This window comes from Saccopteryx bilineata, chromosome 5, assembly GCF_036850765.1.
Source record: "Saccopteryx bilineata isolate mSacBil1 chromosome 5, mSacBil1_pri_phased_curated, whole genome shotgun sequence".
In the NCBI taxonomy this organism is placed as follows: Eukaryota; Metazoa; Chordata; class Mammalia; order Chiroptera; family Emballonuridae; genus Saccopteryx; species Saccopteryx bilineata.
In genome coordinates this window covers 6191868-6204725 of record NC_089494.1, presented here as the reverse complement: position 1 = coordinate 6204725, position 12858 = coordinate 6191868, and the positions used below count along the sequence as shown (strand labels likewise).

The 12858-nt window shown below is 53.0% G+C and overlaps 1 protein-coding gene across 2 annotated transcripts in view; it reads left to right on the top strand.

The window, feature by feature from the left end:
- INPP5D (inositol polyphosphate-5-phosphatase D) overlaps positions 1-12858 on the top strand; it is a 118655-nt gene that overhangs the window by 16804 nt on the left and 88993 nt on the right. Inside the window, exon 1 of one of the 2 annotated variants that reach the window (XM_066280400.1) lies at positions 9978-10043. The exons of the other annotated variant lie outside the window; for it this stretch is intronic. Coding sequence (XP_066136497.1) covers positions 10035-10043 — 9 coding nt within the window. The 5' untranslated portion in view covers positions 9978-10034. Of the gene's footprint in view, positions 1-9977; positions 10044-12858 lie in introns of those variants that run through there. 2 annotated transcript variants of the gene reach the window in all.

Here is a 12858-nt window from a genome sequence, read left to right as displayed (position 1 = left end):
TGATCTTTCCCCCCTTGCGGTTTGCTCTATTCCTTCAAAGGGAAGAAGACTTTACATATGACTAGGCCTCAAGCTGGAAAAGGCATGACTCTGTGGCTTTCCTGCACAGAGCTTGCACCCAGAGCTTGTGAACGTGAGACGGTGTCTGGCGCCGGTTCCCGCGCCTCTCCGCTCGCCGCCAGCGCGCTCCTGTGAATCGCTGCCCCTTCGCGCAGCAGCTCCCGCCCCAATCAGGGGAGTCGCTAGGTTCGTGGGGTCGCAAGGAACGCGGGCTCGCTTTGGCCGACTCGTCTGAGGGGTGGGTGACCTCTGCACGGATGCACAGAGCAAGGAGGGAGGGGAGGCCTGAGACCTGGGCCCAGGAGGACCCGGGACCCTGCAGGCCAGGTGCTACCAGCTGCAGCTCAGCCCTTCTCTGTGGGTTGGCTCCTCTCCCACAAACAGGCTCGCTTCTCAGTTCTGTCCCGGGAGGGAGTCGGTTGGCTCGGGTCCTCCGGCTTTCTCTGCATGAGCCGCTCGGGGGCCGCCGGTCTGCAGGGTGCCTGTCAGCTGTCTTGCGGCAGGTGCCCACCCAGCCCTTGGAGGTAGGGGTAGAGTGTGGGGGCAGAGCGTGGTGCCCCAAGGCCCACACTGAGCCAGGGTGATTGGCAGGCAGGCTTCGAAGAAGCGCTGTGGCCCCTGCTGGGCACGTCTGCTCCTAACCCAGCACCGGACCTGTGGACTCCCGGCCAACACCAAGTAGCCATGGGACAGGGAACCGTGGGGCCCAGGCGACCCGAGGATGTGTCCACCCCTAAAATATACCTTCCTACAAAGCTACAACAGCTGGCTCCAATAGTAAGAGTAGGTTTCTACTGGGAGCGGATTAGGGCAGGCTCACAGTGAGGCCACGCCCGGGCTCTGAGGGCGCTTCAGCGGGGTCCCTGCTGACTCTTTTCAGAGCAGATTAGGGCAGGCTCACAGTGAGGCCAAGTCTGGGGTCTGAGGGCGCTTCAGCGGGGTCCCTGCTGACTCTTTTCAGAGCGGATTAGGGCAGGCTCACAGTGAGGCCAAGTCGGGGTCTGAGGGCTCTTCAGTGGGGTCCCTGCTGACTCTTTTCAGAGCGGATTAAGGCAGGCTCACAGTGAGGCCAAGCCGGGGTCTGAGGGCGCTTCAGTGGGGTCCCTGCTGACTCTTTTCAGAGCGGATTAGGGCAGGCTCACAGTGAGGCCAAGCCGGGGTCTGAGGGCTCTTCAGTGGGGTCCCTGCTGACTCTTTTCAGAGCGGATTAAGGCAGGCTCACAGTGAGGCCAAGCCCGAGATCTGAGGGTGCTTCGGCAGGGTCCCTGCTGACTTTAACCCCAGTTCCTCTTTTCATGTGGAGGCAAAACCTCCCCGTCTTTCCTGGGCCTAGCCACAGTTTCTAAATCACTCAGTCCTGAGACCTGAGTCTGTACAGGGGACCCGAGCAGAATGAGGCTCCCAGAAGAAGAATCCGGCCTGAACCGGAGCCAGGCAGAGCACCCCGGGTGTTCGTCACGCTCTTAGTTACTTACCTTAGCTCTTCTCGCCGGGGCTTCCGTCTTTCTGTGAAAACAAACCGAAGAGCCAGAGCCGGAGCACCTGTGTTCTTGGCAGCGCGACCCTGAGGAGTGGGTGCACACGCCATGGCCCCCTGACAGCCCTGTTTCGGTCAGGAAAGGGAGGGTCCCGGGACTTGGTGACTTGATTCTCCTGACACTCGCTGACTTGGTTCTCATTCCCCCTTTGCTGACATTGGGGAAAAATCAGAGATGGGTGGGAAAGGTAGACACTAACTTCTTCACTGAAGCCCTTGTTTGAAGCGTGGACGGAGCTGACACCTGCAGAAGGTGGAGCTCACGCCAGGTCCCCCAGACCTCCCAGCAAGTGTGTGCAATCCCGGCGGGGTGTTGGGTCCCCTGAGGAAGGACGGAGCCCGCCCAGGGGGACAGGGAGGCAGGGCGATGTAGGCTCTCGAGGACAGAGGCTTCTTTTCCTTCCCACGGTGCAGATAGCGTTTGATCACAAGGGGCATGCATTTGGCCCTCGTGGGGACTCCGTGAGGGACCTGGACCCAAAGCAGACCCCTCCGTTCCCCACTGGTTCAATCCCAGATCTTGCCAGCCGTGTGGCCTTGGGTGAGGATGGGACTCCACTGGAAGGTGGAAGACACACACACACACACACACACACACACACACACGTGCCTCCCCAAGCCCAGGTACCCAACCCAGCCCAGGTGGGTGGTCAGCATGGGGGGCAGGGGCCTGCTGCCGCCACCATGATTGTTTATTCACTGTGGGAGGGGGCAGAAAGCAAACGAATGATTGCGTCTGCTAACCAACGTAAGTCAGGTCTGCCTCGTGCTCAGATGAGGGAGGAAAGGGAAATGGAGGAAAGGGAGATGGAGAGAGAGGGAGAAGGGCCATGACGAGAGGAGAGGAGGACAGAACAGGTGAGAGGGGGAAAGACAAGGGAGGGAAGAAGTGGAGAGGAAGAGGGAGGGAGGCGTGGCGTAGATGGAAGTCAGGGAGCAGTTCTGATAGAAGAGATGGAAACAGGTGTGGGGCAAAGAGAGGGCAGAGAAGGAGGAGGAGGGCAGGGCGGCAAGAGGCATTCTAGAAGGTTCTAAGCAGAGCCTGGCGTGGCAGGTTCTGTGGCCATTGGGCTCCCTCAGCTCTGCACCCTGTGCTGTGAATTTCTGTGTCTCAGTGACCTCAGCAGCCCGTGGATTTATTAAGTGGTGGTTCAGCCGCTGCGGTGTTTCTTGGACCTGGAGAACCTTCTAGACCAGGGCCGGAGCCGCTGGTCCTCAGGGGTGGGCAGTGCTCTGCAGGCTGGGTGAAGCCGGAGGAAGGCAGGTCAGTTCAGCCCCTCAGGCCCAGGTTTCCCGAAGAGCCTGGGCTCTCGTGAAGCCCAAACTCCTATCCCGACTCAGAAGGGGCGGTGACCCCGTCCGGGAGCACCAAGTCCAAAATAAGATGTTAGGTTCCTGCTGCCTTTTAAAATGTCCTTCCTCCCCGGGAGACTGAGGACAAGTTCAAGGACGAGTCGGAGGCAGTACAAGCCGTCCCAAGGGGCTGGGCTGGCTTGGGCGTGAGTGAGGGGATGCTACAGGGCTCATGAAGTGGCCTTCAGACTGGTCGCAGAACTGGCTACCCCGAAGCCAATAGTCCAGTCTCCTAGGGCCCTTGGAGAAGTGGGACCCCGAGTAACCGAGGCTCCATTCCTTCAACGCTTCCTCCCCGGCTTTTCTTCTGATATCCTTCCTACCAAGAAGAATGAAGAAACAGAAAATAAGAGCCAGCCCTCGACCCCAGTCACGTTAATATTCACTGCAAACTTCCTGTCTTTGCTCATGGCGGAGACCATATCCAGGATACTGACTGTTTAAGTTGAGAGGGGAGCACACACGGGTTTCTGTGCACGTCTGAATGCAGAGGAAGCCCGCGGCCCTCGGCCCCACGGGCTCTGCTCTCGGTATCTTTCCTGACTTAGGAGAAAAGCCCAGTGGTGCGGGCCATTCGGGTGAGAGAGTCATGACTTAGTTCCTGGTCCCTGACAGTGGCCGTCACGTTGCTGTGAGCAGCGTGGCGTTTGGAGACAGACAACAAAACAACTTTCTACAAGCTGTTCCGGTACAAGTGTCCGGGTGGGTAAACGGTTCAGCCATTGTTATTAAGCTCAGGAAGAGGGTGGCAGCTGTTATTGTTCTGAGTGGTCGCCGAGTGAGGTAAAGATTCCGTCTGAGCCGCCGGGTGAAGGATGTGGCTCTAACACACACTTCCTGACATTGCACAAGATGGGACAGAAAAGACGCAGGAGGCAGATGCCATGCAAGGGGCCAGGGCCGCCCTGCAGGACTCCAAGGCCACGGTGGGCGAGGGCGGTGGGCTTGGCAGGGGTCCGCAGGGGCCAAGCAGCCTCTTTGTGTTGACTGCCCTTTCTAGCAGCCTGCATGTTTATTTGATTATGGACTATTATTTTATTCTATGACCTGCTGCACACCATGCACAGGTGTGTTTTCTAAGCTTCGGGGTATCTCTAAACTTCTTCTGGTTGCCTTCACATTCACAAGGGAATTGGATAGGTCTAAAAGGCTTGGGAACTAAGTTGTTGTCCCTCAAAATCCCACACGGCGTCTTTCACTGCCTGGAGAAGTTTTGTAATGCAAACAGCCCCCAATGCAAAACCCAGTGCCAGGCTGGCATCGGTTCCGTTAGAGGGAACCAGTATTTTTCCTTTTTCTGCTCTGAAGCAGGTGGGAATTCTTTTCCACCCTTGTCATTTTCCTTTAGTCGATAGTTCCTGGAATGTGTTCAGCCTGTTTGCTGTGCACCCGTGGGTCTTTCTTTGGCTCAGAAGACTTCCCTTCCGTCTGGGCTCTGGGTTCGTTTCCATTCCAGCCCTGTGGCTTCCATGTGTCAGATGACTGTCGCTGCTTTCTCCCCCACTCCCTCAGCCACCTTGTCCCTGCTTCTCCTGCTCCGAGCCTCTGGTGCGCCACACCCCAGGACCTGGGCCTGTTTCCTCTTTGTCGCCCAAAGCAGGTCTCACCCGGGCCCCACAGCAGCTGTGGTCGGTGGGTTTAGGCACAGGACTAGGATGCAATTGTAACCAATAACATGTGAAGGGAAAATTCTGCGGGGCTTCTGGGTAAGGTTCCTTTGTCTTACACGACGTGGTTCCCTTTCTACCTTTGGAAGCTGTCGTAGGATGTGATGGCTGGGGCTGGGGCTGCCATCTCGCAGTCAGGAGGCAGGGAGCTGGAGAGTGAGGCCACAACGCCGTGGGCAGAGCAGAGAGAGAGATGAAATAAATCCTGGGTCCTCAGTGATGCCACTGCATTAACTGGACAGAACTAACCAGCCTGGCTGCTGCCCTGCCCCCAGACTTCCTGCTTTGTGACATTATTGATTCCTTTTTGGTTCAAGTAACTGAGTTAGGGCTTTCTGTTACCTGCAGCTAAAACGATCCTACCATGCAAAGGTTTGGATTATCCCATGGGAGTTTCAAAGCAGAAAATAAACATTTCAAGTTGACCATCAAGTTTCCCTGCATCCGAAGCCCACAAGTCATGGTCAGGCACACACAGTCCCCGACTCTCTCCCCTCCGAGGCTGTGGCCCGCCCCCACGCCCGCCCCTCCCAGACATTCCCTGTGACCTGAGACGTGTCTTCCTGCCGAACATCCTGGGCTCCTTTCTCCCACTCCAGCCAGGAAAAGCTCAGCAGTCAATATTTGTGTGTGTGTGTGTGTGTGTGTGTGTGTGTGTGTGTGTGTGTGTGACAGAGAGAGAGAGAGAGAGAGACAAAGAGAGGGACAGATAGGGACAGGCAGACAGGAAGAGAGATGAGAAGCATCAATTCATTGTGGCGGCTCCTTAGTTGTTCATTGATTGCTTCTCATATGTGCCTTGACCAGGGGGCTACAGCAGAGCGAGTGACCCCTTGCTCAAGCCAGTGACCTTGGGCTTCAAGCCAGCAACTTTTGGGCTCAAGCCAGTGACCATGGGGTCCTGTCTATGATCCCACGCTCAAGCCAGCGACCCCATGCTCAAGCTGGTGAGCCCGCGCTCAAGCTGGTGAGCAGCTTGGAAACCCCAAGGTTGCTGGCTTGAGTGCAGGCTCATCGATGTGTTTTTTTAAAAGAGATTATTTATTAATTTTACAGAGGGGGTTGGGGAGTGAGATGTATCAACTCATAGTTGCTTCACTTTAGCTGTTGCTTGCTTGTTGCTTGCTGTATGTATGTGCCTTGACCGGGCAAGCCCAGGGTTTCGAACCGGTGACTTCAGCGTTCCAGGTCGACACTCTATCCATCTACTTCACCACCTCAGGCCCGGCTCAATGTTTTCATTGCCTGTCCTAGAACTGTTCCTGGTGTGTGGTGGGCACTCAATAAATATGGACTGAATGAGTTAATTCTGCTGCCCTCTTAAGATGCAGAGAGAGCTGCCTGTTTCATTTACAATTCTGACCCCCCCCCCCCTCCCCGGCTTGCAGCAGCTCATTCTTAAACTGGGTCTCCACAGGGTCCCTCGTATCTTATTGACTTGTCGCTCTTGTTCACGCCCTGGTCGACTTCCTCTGCATCCTGGGCATGGCGCTCTGGTCCCTGGTCTCGGTTCTGCTGTCACTCCCAAACACGTGGGTTTTCATTTCGACATTTGAGTTTTTCATTTTGGCACAAGCCGGCCTTGTGAGGCCAATTGCACTCTGGAACTGGTCCTGCGGTCTGTTGTCTCTCTCCCTCGTGGCTTTGGACTCCTGGGTCACGGAGGCCTTGCCCCTTTGCATCCACCTGAGGATGTCGACGGCTTGCCGGTGTGTCTCAGTAGTCCCAGCAGCGGCGTCTGCAGACGAGGCTTCCTCCGGGTCTTAGTCTCCTTTGCTCTGTTTCCTCCCCTGAGATGCTGGGATAATGGCAGTCCTCTCGCGCAGGGAGGCCTCCAGTACCAAAGCGATGGTTTATGTGAAACACACGGTGCAGTGCCTGACACGGGACTCGGTGAATAACGGTTTAGCATTCGATGAGTGTGCCTGCTCATTGGGCCTCTGTCACCCCATCTTGGGAGGACTGGGGAAGACAGAGGCAGGGGGCAGGGCAGGGCTGGTGCCTGGGGACCCAGAAGAGAGAATCTGGAGAATCCCAGAGGGGCCACAGGGACGGTCCCCTAACTCTAGGGGGGCCCACCTCACCATGCCTTCTCACCATTGCTCTCATCTGTTGAGCCCTTAGTAGGAACCAGGCACTTGTATACGCTCTTTAACTGAGTCCCGTGAATGAGGCCTTATCCTTACTCTCCCTTGAAACACAAGGAGTCTCAGGCTCCGATGGAATAACACTGTGTGCTTGGTTCGTGGCACTAATCAGTGACCGGCTGCAGGTGCCATCGGACCTGCCACGCTCTGGCTTAAGGGTCAGACCAGCCTCCCCCTCCCTGGCTTGGCCCTTGGTCATCAGGCGCTCAGCAGCCTGCCCCCACCCCTCCAGCTAGAAGGGGAACGCCAGATTGCGTCGGATGCTGCTGTCATGTTTGGCTCCTGGCCTTTGCATTCCCAGCCACCGAAGGTTGGGCCCAGCTACAGAACCAACTGCCAACTGTATTGCATTTTAGCCATTGGCCTTCTTGAACAATCCTCAAGACGGTCCTAGTCTGAAGCCGAGTCCAGGCAGGGGGACAGCTGTGTCTCCTGACCCTATCCCCTGAGGGTCAGCATGACCTAGCTCAGAGCTTTCCCCCACCGCTGGTTCATCCGCTCATTCACTCGGCAAATGTTAGTCGGGCACTGGTGGTGCAATGGTCAACTTCACAGACACGGCCCCTGCCCTCAGGGCACATGCAGTGGACAAACCAAAGACAAGCAATTATCAGGACTATCCCCTGAACCCCAGATCTATATAGCTTGAAGTAGAGGTGATCTGTTAGTCATTTCTACAAAGAGATCCACTGTAAGAGAGGAAGGAGTTCCCCCAATCCCTTCATTTTCAGCTATTCCCTGGGGGGCTGGCGGCCCATCAGAGTGTCTGCCTTTCTCTCAACCATAATTATGCTCCCTTGTGACTTGGGAGAAAAGGTTCTGAGATCTTGAAATGAAGAAATGTATTTTCTAAAACCCAGTGTCTCTGGAAGATGTCCACTCTCAAGACTCTAAGAAGAAGCCTCAGTACCTCTTACTGGAACAAGGGCAGGACCTGAGGACATAGTCTTGGGCTTTAAAGAGGGAAACCAGACATTCAAACAAGTAGATTTAAAGGTTACTCAGAAACCTGCAGGAAAGACCATTGGCTGCTGGGGAAACCAGACAATGGAATGACTCTCTCTTCCTGGGAAGGCATGGAAGAGGTAGTTACCCCCATGACCATGAAGCCCCTCCCTGCCCCAGGACCCTTGCACTCGCTCTGAGCTCTGCCTAGGACTGTGAGCCCCAGATCACCGAGTGTCTGACAGCCCTGACATTACTTCCAGGTCTCCCCAACTAAAACCATGCCCTTCCCTGGTACTCATTCTCCATTATATGACTATTTATTTTTCTTCGTGGCCCTTAACACTTGTCTGTCGGTTTCCGTTTTCTGTTGCCGCTATAGCAAATTACCACGCACACAGCGGTTTAGAAACAACACAGATGTATGATCTTACAGTTCTGGTGGTTGAAAGTCTGAAATGGGACTTACTGGGCTAAATCAGGTGTTGACAGGACTGTGATCCTTTAAGGGGGTTCAAGGGCAAATTTGTTTTCTGGGCTTTTCCGGTTTCCAGGGCCACCTTGGCTCGTGGCCCCTTTCTTCACTTTCAAACAGCGATGGCAGTCAAGGCATTTTCATCAGGTCATGTCTCTGGTTGTGACTCTCCCGCCTCCCTCCTTCCCCGATGAGGACCCTCAGGATTAGAGTGGGTGGGTCCACATCATTCAGGATCCCGAGGTCAGTATGTTAGCACCACTGGTTCCCTCTGTGTCTTGGTTCCCCTGCTCCATGTAAGATAACATTTCACAGGGTCTGAGGATCCGGGCACAGATGTCTGCAGGAGAGCCAGTGCTCTGCCTAACAGAGCGGCTACCTTTAGTTATTTATAAACTCATCCATTTGTCGTCTGTCTCCACCACGAGCACGTGAGACCCAAGGGAGATAGGACCTTGTCTGTTTTGCCTAACCTTGTATCTGCGGCTCCTGACACACAGTAGGTGCTCAGTAAATATTGGCTAGATTGCTGAGTGGACGCGTCAATTCGGAATATGAGTGTGAAAGGAAAGACCTCCGATTCTTTACCTCTAGAAGAAGCAGGGCAGCAGCCTGGAGAACCTTCAAACGCCTTCATGTTCTAACATGTTGTGATTCCTTCTGCCACAATGACCTCAACAAAGGTTTAGGGAGGGGACAGCCCAGGGTGGCTGTCTGGTCGTTTGCTCTGCAGTGTTGGGGCACAGTGGCTGCAGCAGGGACGGGGTCTGGGAGGAAACCAAGGCAGCAGGAGAGTCTGGGGGCGAGCTGCAGGGTTCATCGAGGGGCCGCCCCAGGCTCCGTCTCCCCTGAGGCGGCTCCTCTCAGCCTGCCTCCCAGGCTGGCTCAGAGCTTGTCTGCCAGCTGTCACTTCTGTCTCTGCCGGAGGACTTTGAGAGTCTCACACACACAAAAAAAAAAAAAAAAAAGAAAGAAAGAAAGAAAGAAGGAAAAGAAGAAGCAGGCTGGAAAGCATCTTGGGGATATGTAATTAAAGATAAAAATATCTCTGTGGGCTCCTGCAGTGAGGAAGTGGTGGATCTCCCATACTGGGGCCATCGGAGCCGCAGAGGGCCTGCAAGGCGATCGGGACAGGCCTGCAGTAGGGGCGAGCCTGTAGGTGGGTGAACACCGTCTGTACCCCACAGCGCCCACCTATCATTGCGAGGGTCCGACCTTGGAGGGAAGGCCCTTCAACCACGCAGCGGCAGCGGCTCAATTAATAGCCCCCTGCTCGGGGGAGAGAAAAGGGGAAATGGAAACAGTGAAGAAGATGAACTTCCTTCCGCACATGTGTCAGGGGGAAATGCTCTTTTAAAGGCAAATGCTGAATATTGGAGGTGGGGGAGGGCTTAGAGACTCCCAAAGCACCCCTCCCCCATCTCCACCCCCTCTTCAGTCTTGAGCGGGGTGGAGCCAGGCCTCTGAGAGCCCCTGGCCCGGGACTGCCTCTGGCCCCCAGGTGCCCGGGGACACTTTCCCTCCCACCCATCCCCCTCACCCCGTGTCCCCAATCCCCACCCCTCACCTAGCCCTCTGCGCCCCCCACCCCCACTCCAGGCTTTGCCCCTAAAAGGGTGTATGTATTCCTGCTGGCCTGGGTGAACACATTGCGACCCCGTCACGAAAATGGTTACACAGGAAGCAGCAGAAAGATCAAAGAGCAAGTCCGGAGAGAAATGGGGAAACAGGCCGACTTCCGGTCTGAGCACCCGCGCGGGGGAGGCCCCGCTCTTATCACCGCCGAGCCGGACCGGACCGCGGACTACCTTCCTGGCTGCCTTTCCTCTTCTCTCTTCCCTTCTCTTAACATGAAGAAGGTATGACTGCGGGCCAGCGTGTGTTATCTCTCTGCCCGTTCTCTTAGGAAGGTAGCAAGTGAGGGTGAGGAAGTTCAAATCGAAAATACAGAACAGAACTAAAACCACCCCCTGACGCTCAGACTGGCCTTGCTTCTTGGGACCCTGTCAGTGGAAAGATGTTTCTCTAACGTTGAACTTTAGAACTGTTAGTATTTTTGGCATTTTAAAAACAGCCTGTAAGACCATATGTTAAGCACTCGGGTGCTCACTGAGGCATTCTTTAAATGTCGACAATCCTCTGATATTTGGGGGAGAAAAGATTAGCAAAAATTGAGCAATAATAACCATCCTACCTAGTCAACCAGAATGAACTTGGCACAATTTCAAGTGTGCTCTGATTCCCTTTAAAGTTAGTGGGTGAAGGTGATTGTAAAGCCAGTAGCCACGGTCACATTCACAGCTGCCTGACCCATGCAGGTTTGCATTGGATTCGGACAGTCGGTAAAGAAATAAGCCAAAAACTGGTGTGGTGGGCCATCATCTTTAATCCTAGCTTGCACCCAGCAGGCAAGTAAAAACATACACTGGGCTCCAAAACCCACTCATTCAGTGCTCACAAAGCTACTGACTTATCTGAGTTTCCTAGAATCAAAGGTTTCTAGCTCACCAGACTTATTTACCTCTGTCTCCCATCTCCTTCCTACTTCCTGCACAAACTCTGCACAAACTGGCTTCTCCTCAGCACTCCACCATCTTGGCTGCTTCTCCTGGCCTCCTCCACATGGCCTTTCTCCACTCTCTCCTCTAATGCTAATCTCAGGAACTGAGAGTGCAAGCTCCCTGTCTGCCCCACTTTATAGTGCAGAAATCAAAACCTTTAATCCAATCTACAAAATAGGGAAGTCTCTAATACAAAGTCACTTATCTGAGGCATGATGGGATTGTACCACCCCACATCAAAAAGTGTGGGAAAGGCTTAGTCCTAAAACCAAGCCCCAGGTTACAAGGATCCTGCCTGCCCACATCCCGCCCCCAACACAGATTAATATCACCTGGGTGATGGGCTTCCATGTGGGCAGCGCCATCTTTAACAAAGTGAGCATAATATATTTTATCTGCCCAACAGTGATCAAAAGATACAAACTTCCAATTACAGAAGAAATTGGCCCCAGGGGATGTAACGCACAGCCTGGTGACTATAGTTAGCAATGCTGTGTTGCACATTAGAAAATTTGTGGACAGAGTAGATCTAGAAAAGTTCTCATCACAAGGAAAATTTATGACGGTGTGGTGTTGGATGTCAACTACACTTACTGTTGTGATTATGTCACTAAGTATATAAAAATCGAATTGTTGAATTGTACACCTGAAACTAATATGATGTTATATATCAATCTCCATTTTTAAAATGTGAAAAAAAAAAAAAAAGTTATTGGGAGCGTTGCCTAGGAACAGACAGTAATAATATTTATTAGCAGCAGCATCACTGCTCGGAGTCCTTACACTGTACAGAGCTCCCTTTACTGTCTGCCCATGGTGGCTTCAGTCCATACTCCCTGGCAGAGCCCACGACATGCACAGGAGCTGGGCAGTGTGGCGGCCACTGGCCATGTGGCCACTGAGCACTTGGAATATGGCCAGTCGGAACTAAGATGTGTGAAATGGAAAAAGCACATCAAAAAAAAAAAAAAGCACATCAGATTTCAAAGATTTAATACAGAAGGAGGAGGAGAAGGACAAGAAGAAGAAGGAACATAATATATCTTAATTTTTTTATTGCAGATTGAAATCCTAATATTTTGGATAGATTGGGTTAAATAAAACATATCCATTAAATTGATTTCACCTGATTTTTAAAAAGACGTTTAAAAGTGTGGCTCTTCGAAAATTTACCTCACATATAAGACTTCCATTATTTTCCTGCTGTAGAGTTTTGGTACTCAGAGTGTGGTCCACAGACCAGCGAGTCAGTATCACGGGGGAGCCTGTTAGAGATGCAGAGAATCGGGACAGGGACGGGGCGGGGGGCGGGGGGACACTACATTTAAAAAAAGACGTTTTTAGGATATTATTGTATGAGAGCTTTGGATTTTTGTTTGTTAGGGGGTAAATTATAGACACAGGATTGCACTTACGTCAGAGTGACAGGAAAGTTATCTGGGAAACTGTCCATAGTGGAGTGAGGAGAGGGGCTTGTACACTGCTCACAAGAATGAGAGGATCGGGGAACGTGCCAATACTCCAGTACCTTCAGCCTTCTGTATAGTGCATTTTCACCAATGAAAGAAAAGTTGGTTTTGCATCTCATTTGCATAATCAAACAACTTTCTTTGACTTGTTTGCTTTTCTGATGTTCTTGTTTAATAAAAAAAAAATCAAATGCTTTTCTTTTTATCACTTCATTTTTTTTTTCATATTTTTCTGAAGTGAGAAGCAGGGAGGCAGAGACACAGACTCCTACATGCACCTGACCAGGGTCCACCCAGAATGCCCATGAGGGGGTAATGCTCTGCCCATCTGGGCCATTGCTCGTTGCAAAGGAGCCGTTCTAGTGCCTGAGGCAGAGGCCATGGAGCCATCCTCAGTGCTGGGGCCAACTTTGCTCCAGTGGAGCCTTGGCTGCGGGAGGAGAAGAGAGAGACAGAGAGGAAAGAGAGGAGGAGGGGTGGAGAAGCAGATGAGCACTTCTCCTGTGTGCCCTGGCTAGGAATCGAACCCAGGACTTCACACGCCAGGCCAACACTCCTACTGCTGAGCTAGCTGGCCAGGGCCTCATTTCATATTCATTTTGAATATCCCCTAATTTTTGTGAGCAGAATACTTTCTGATTTAC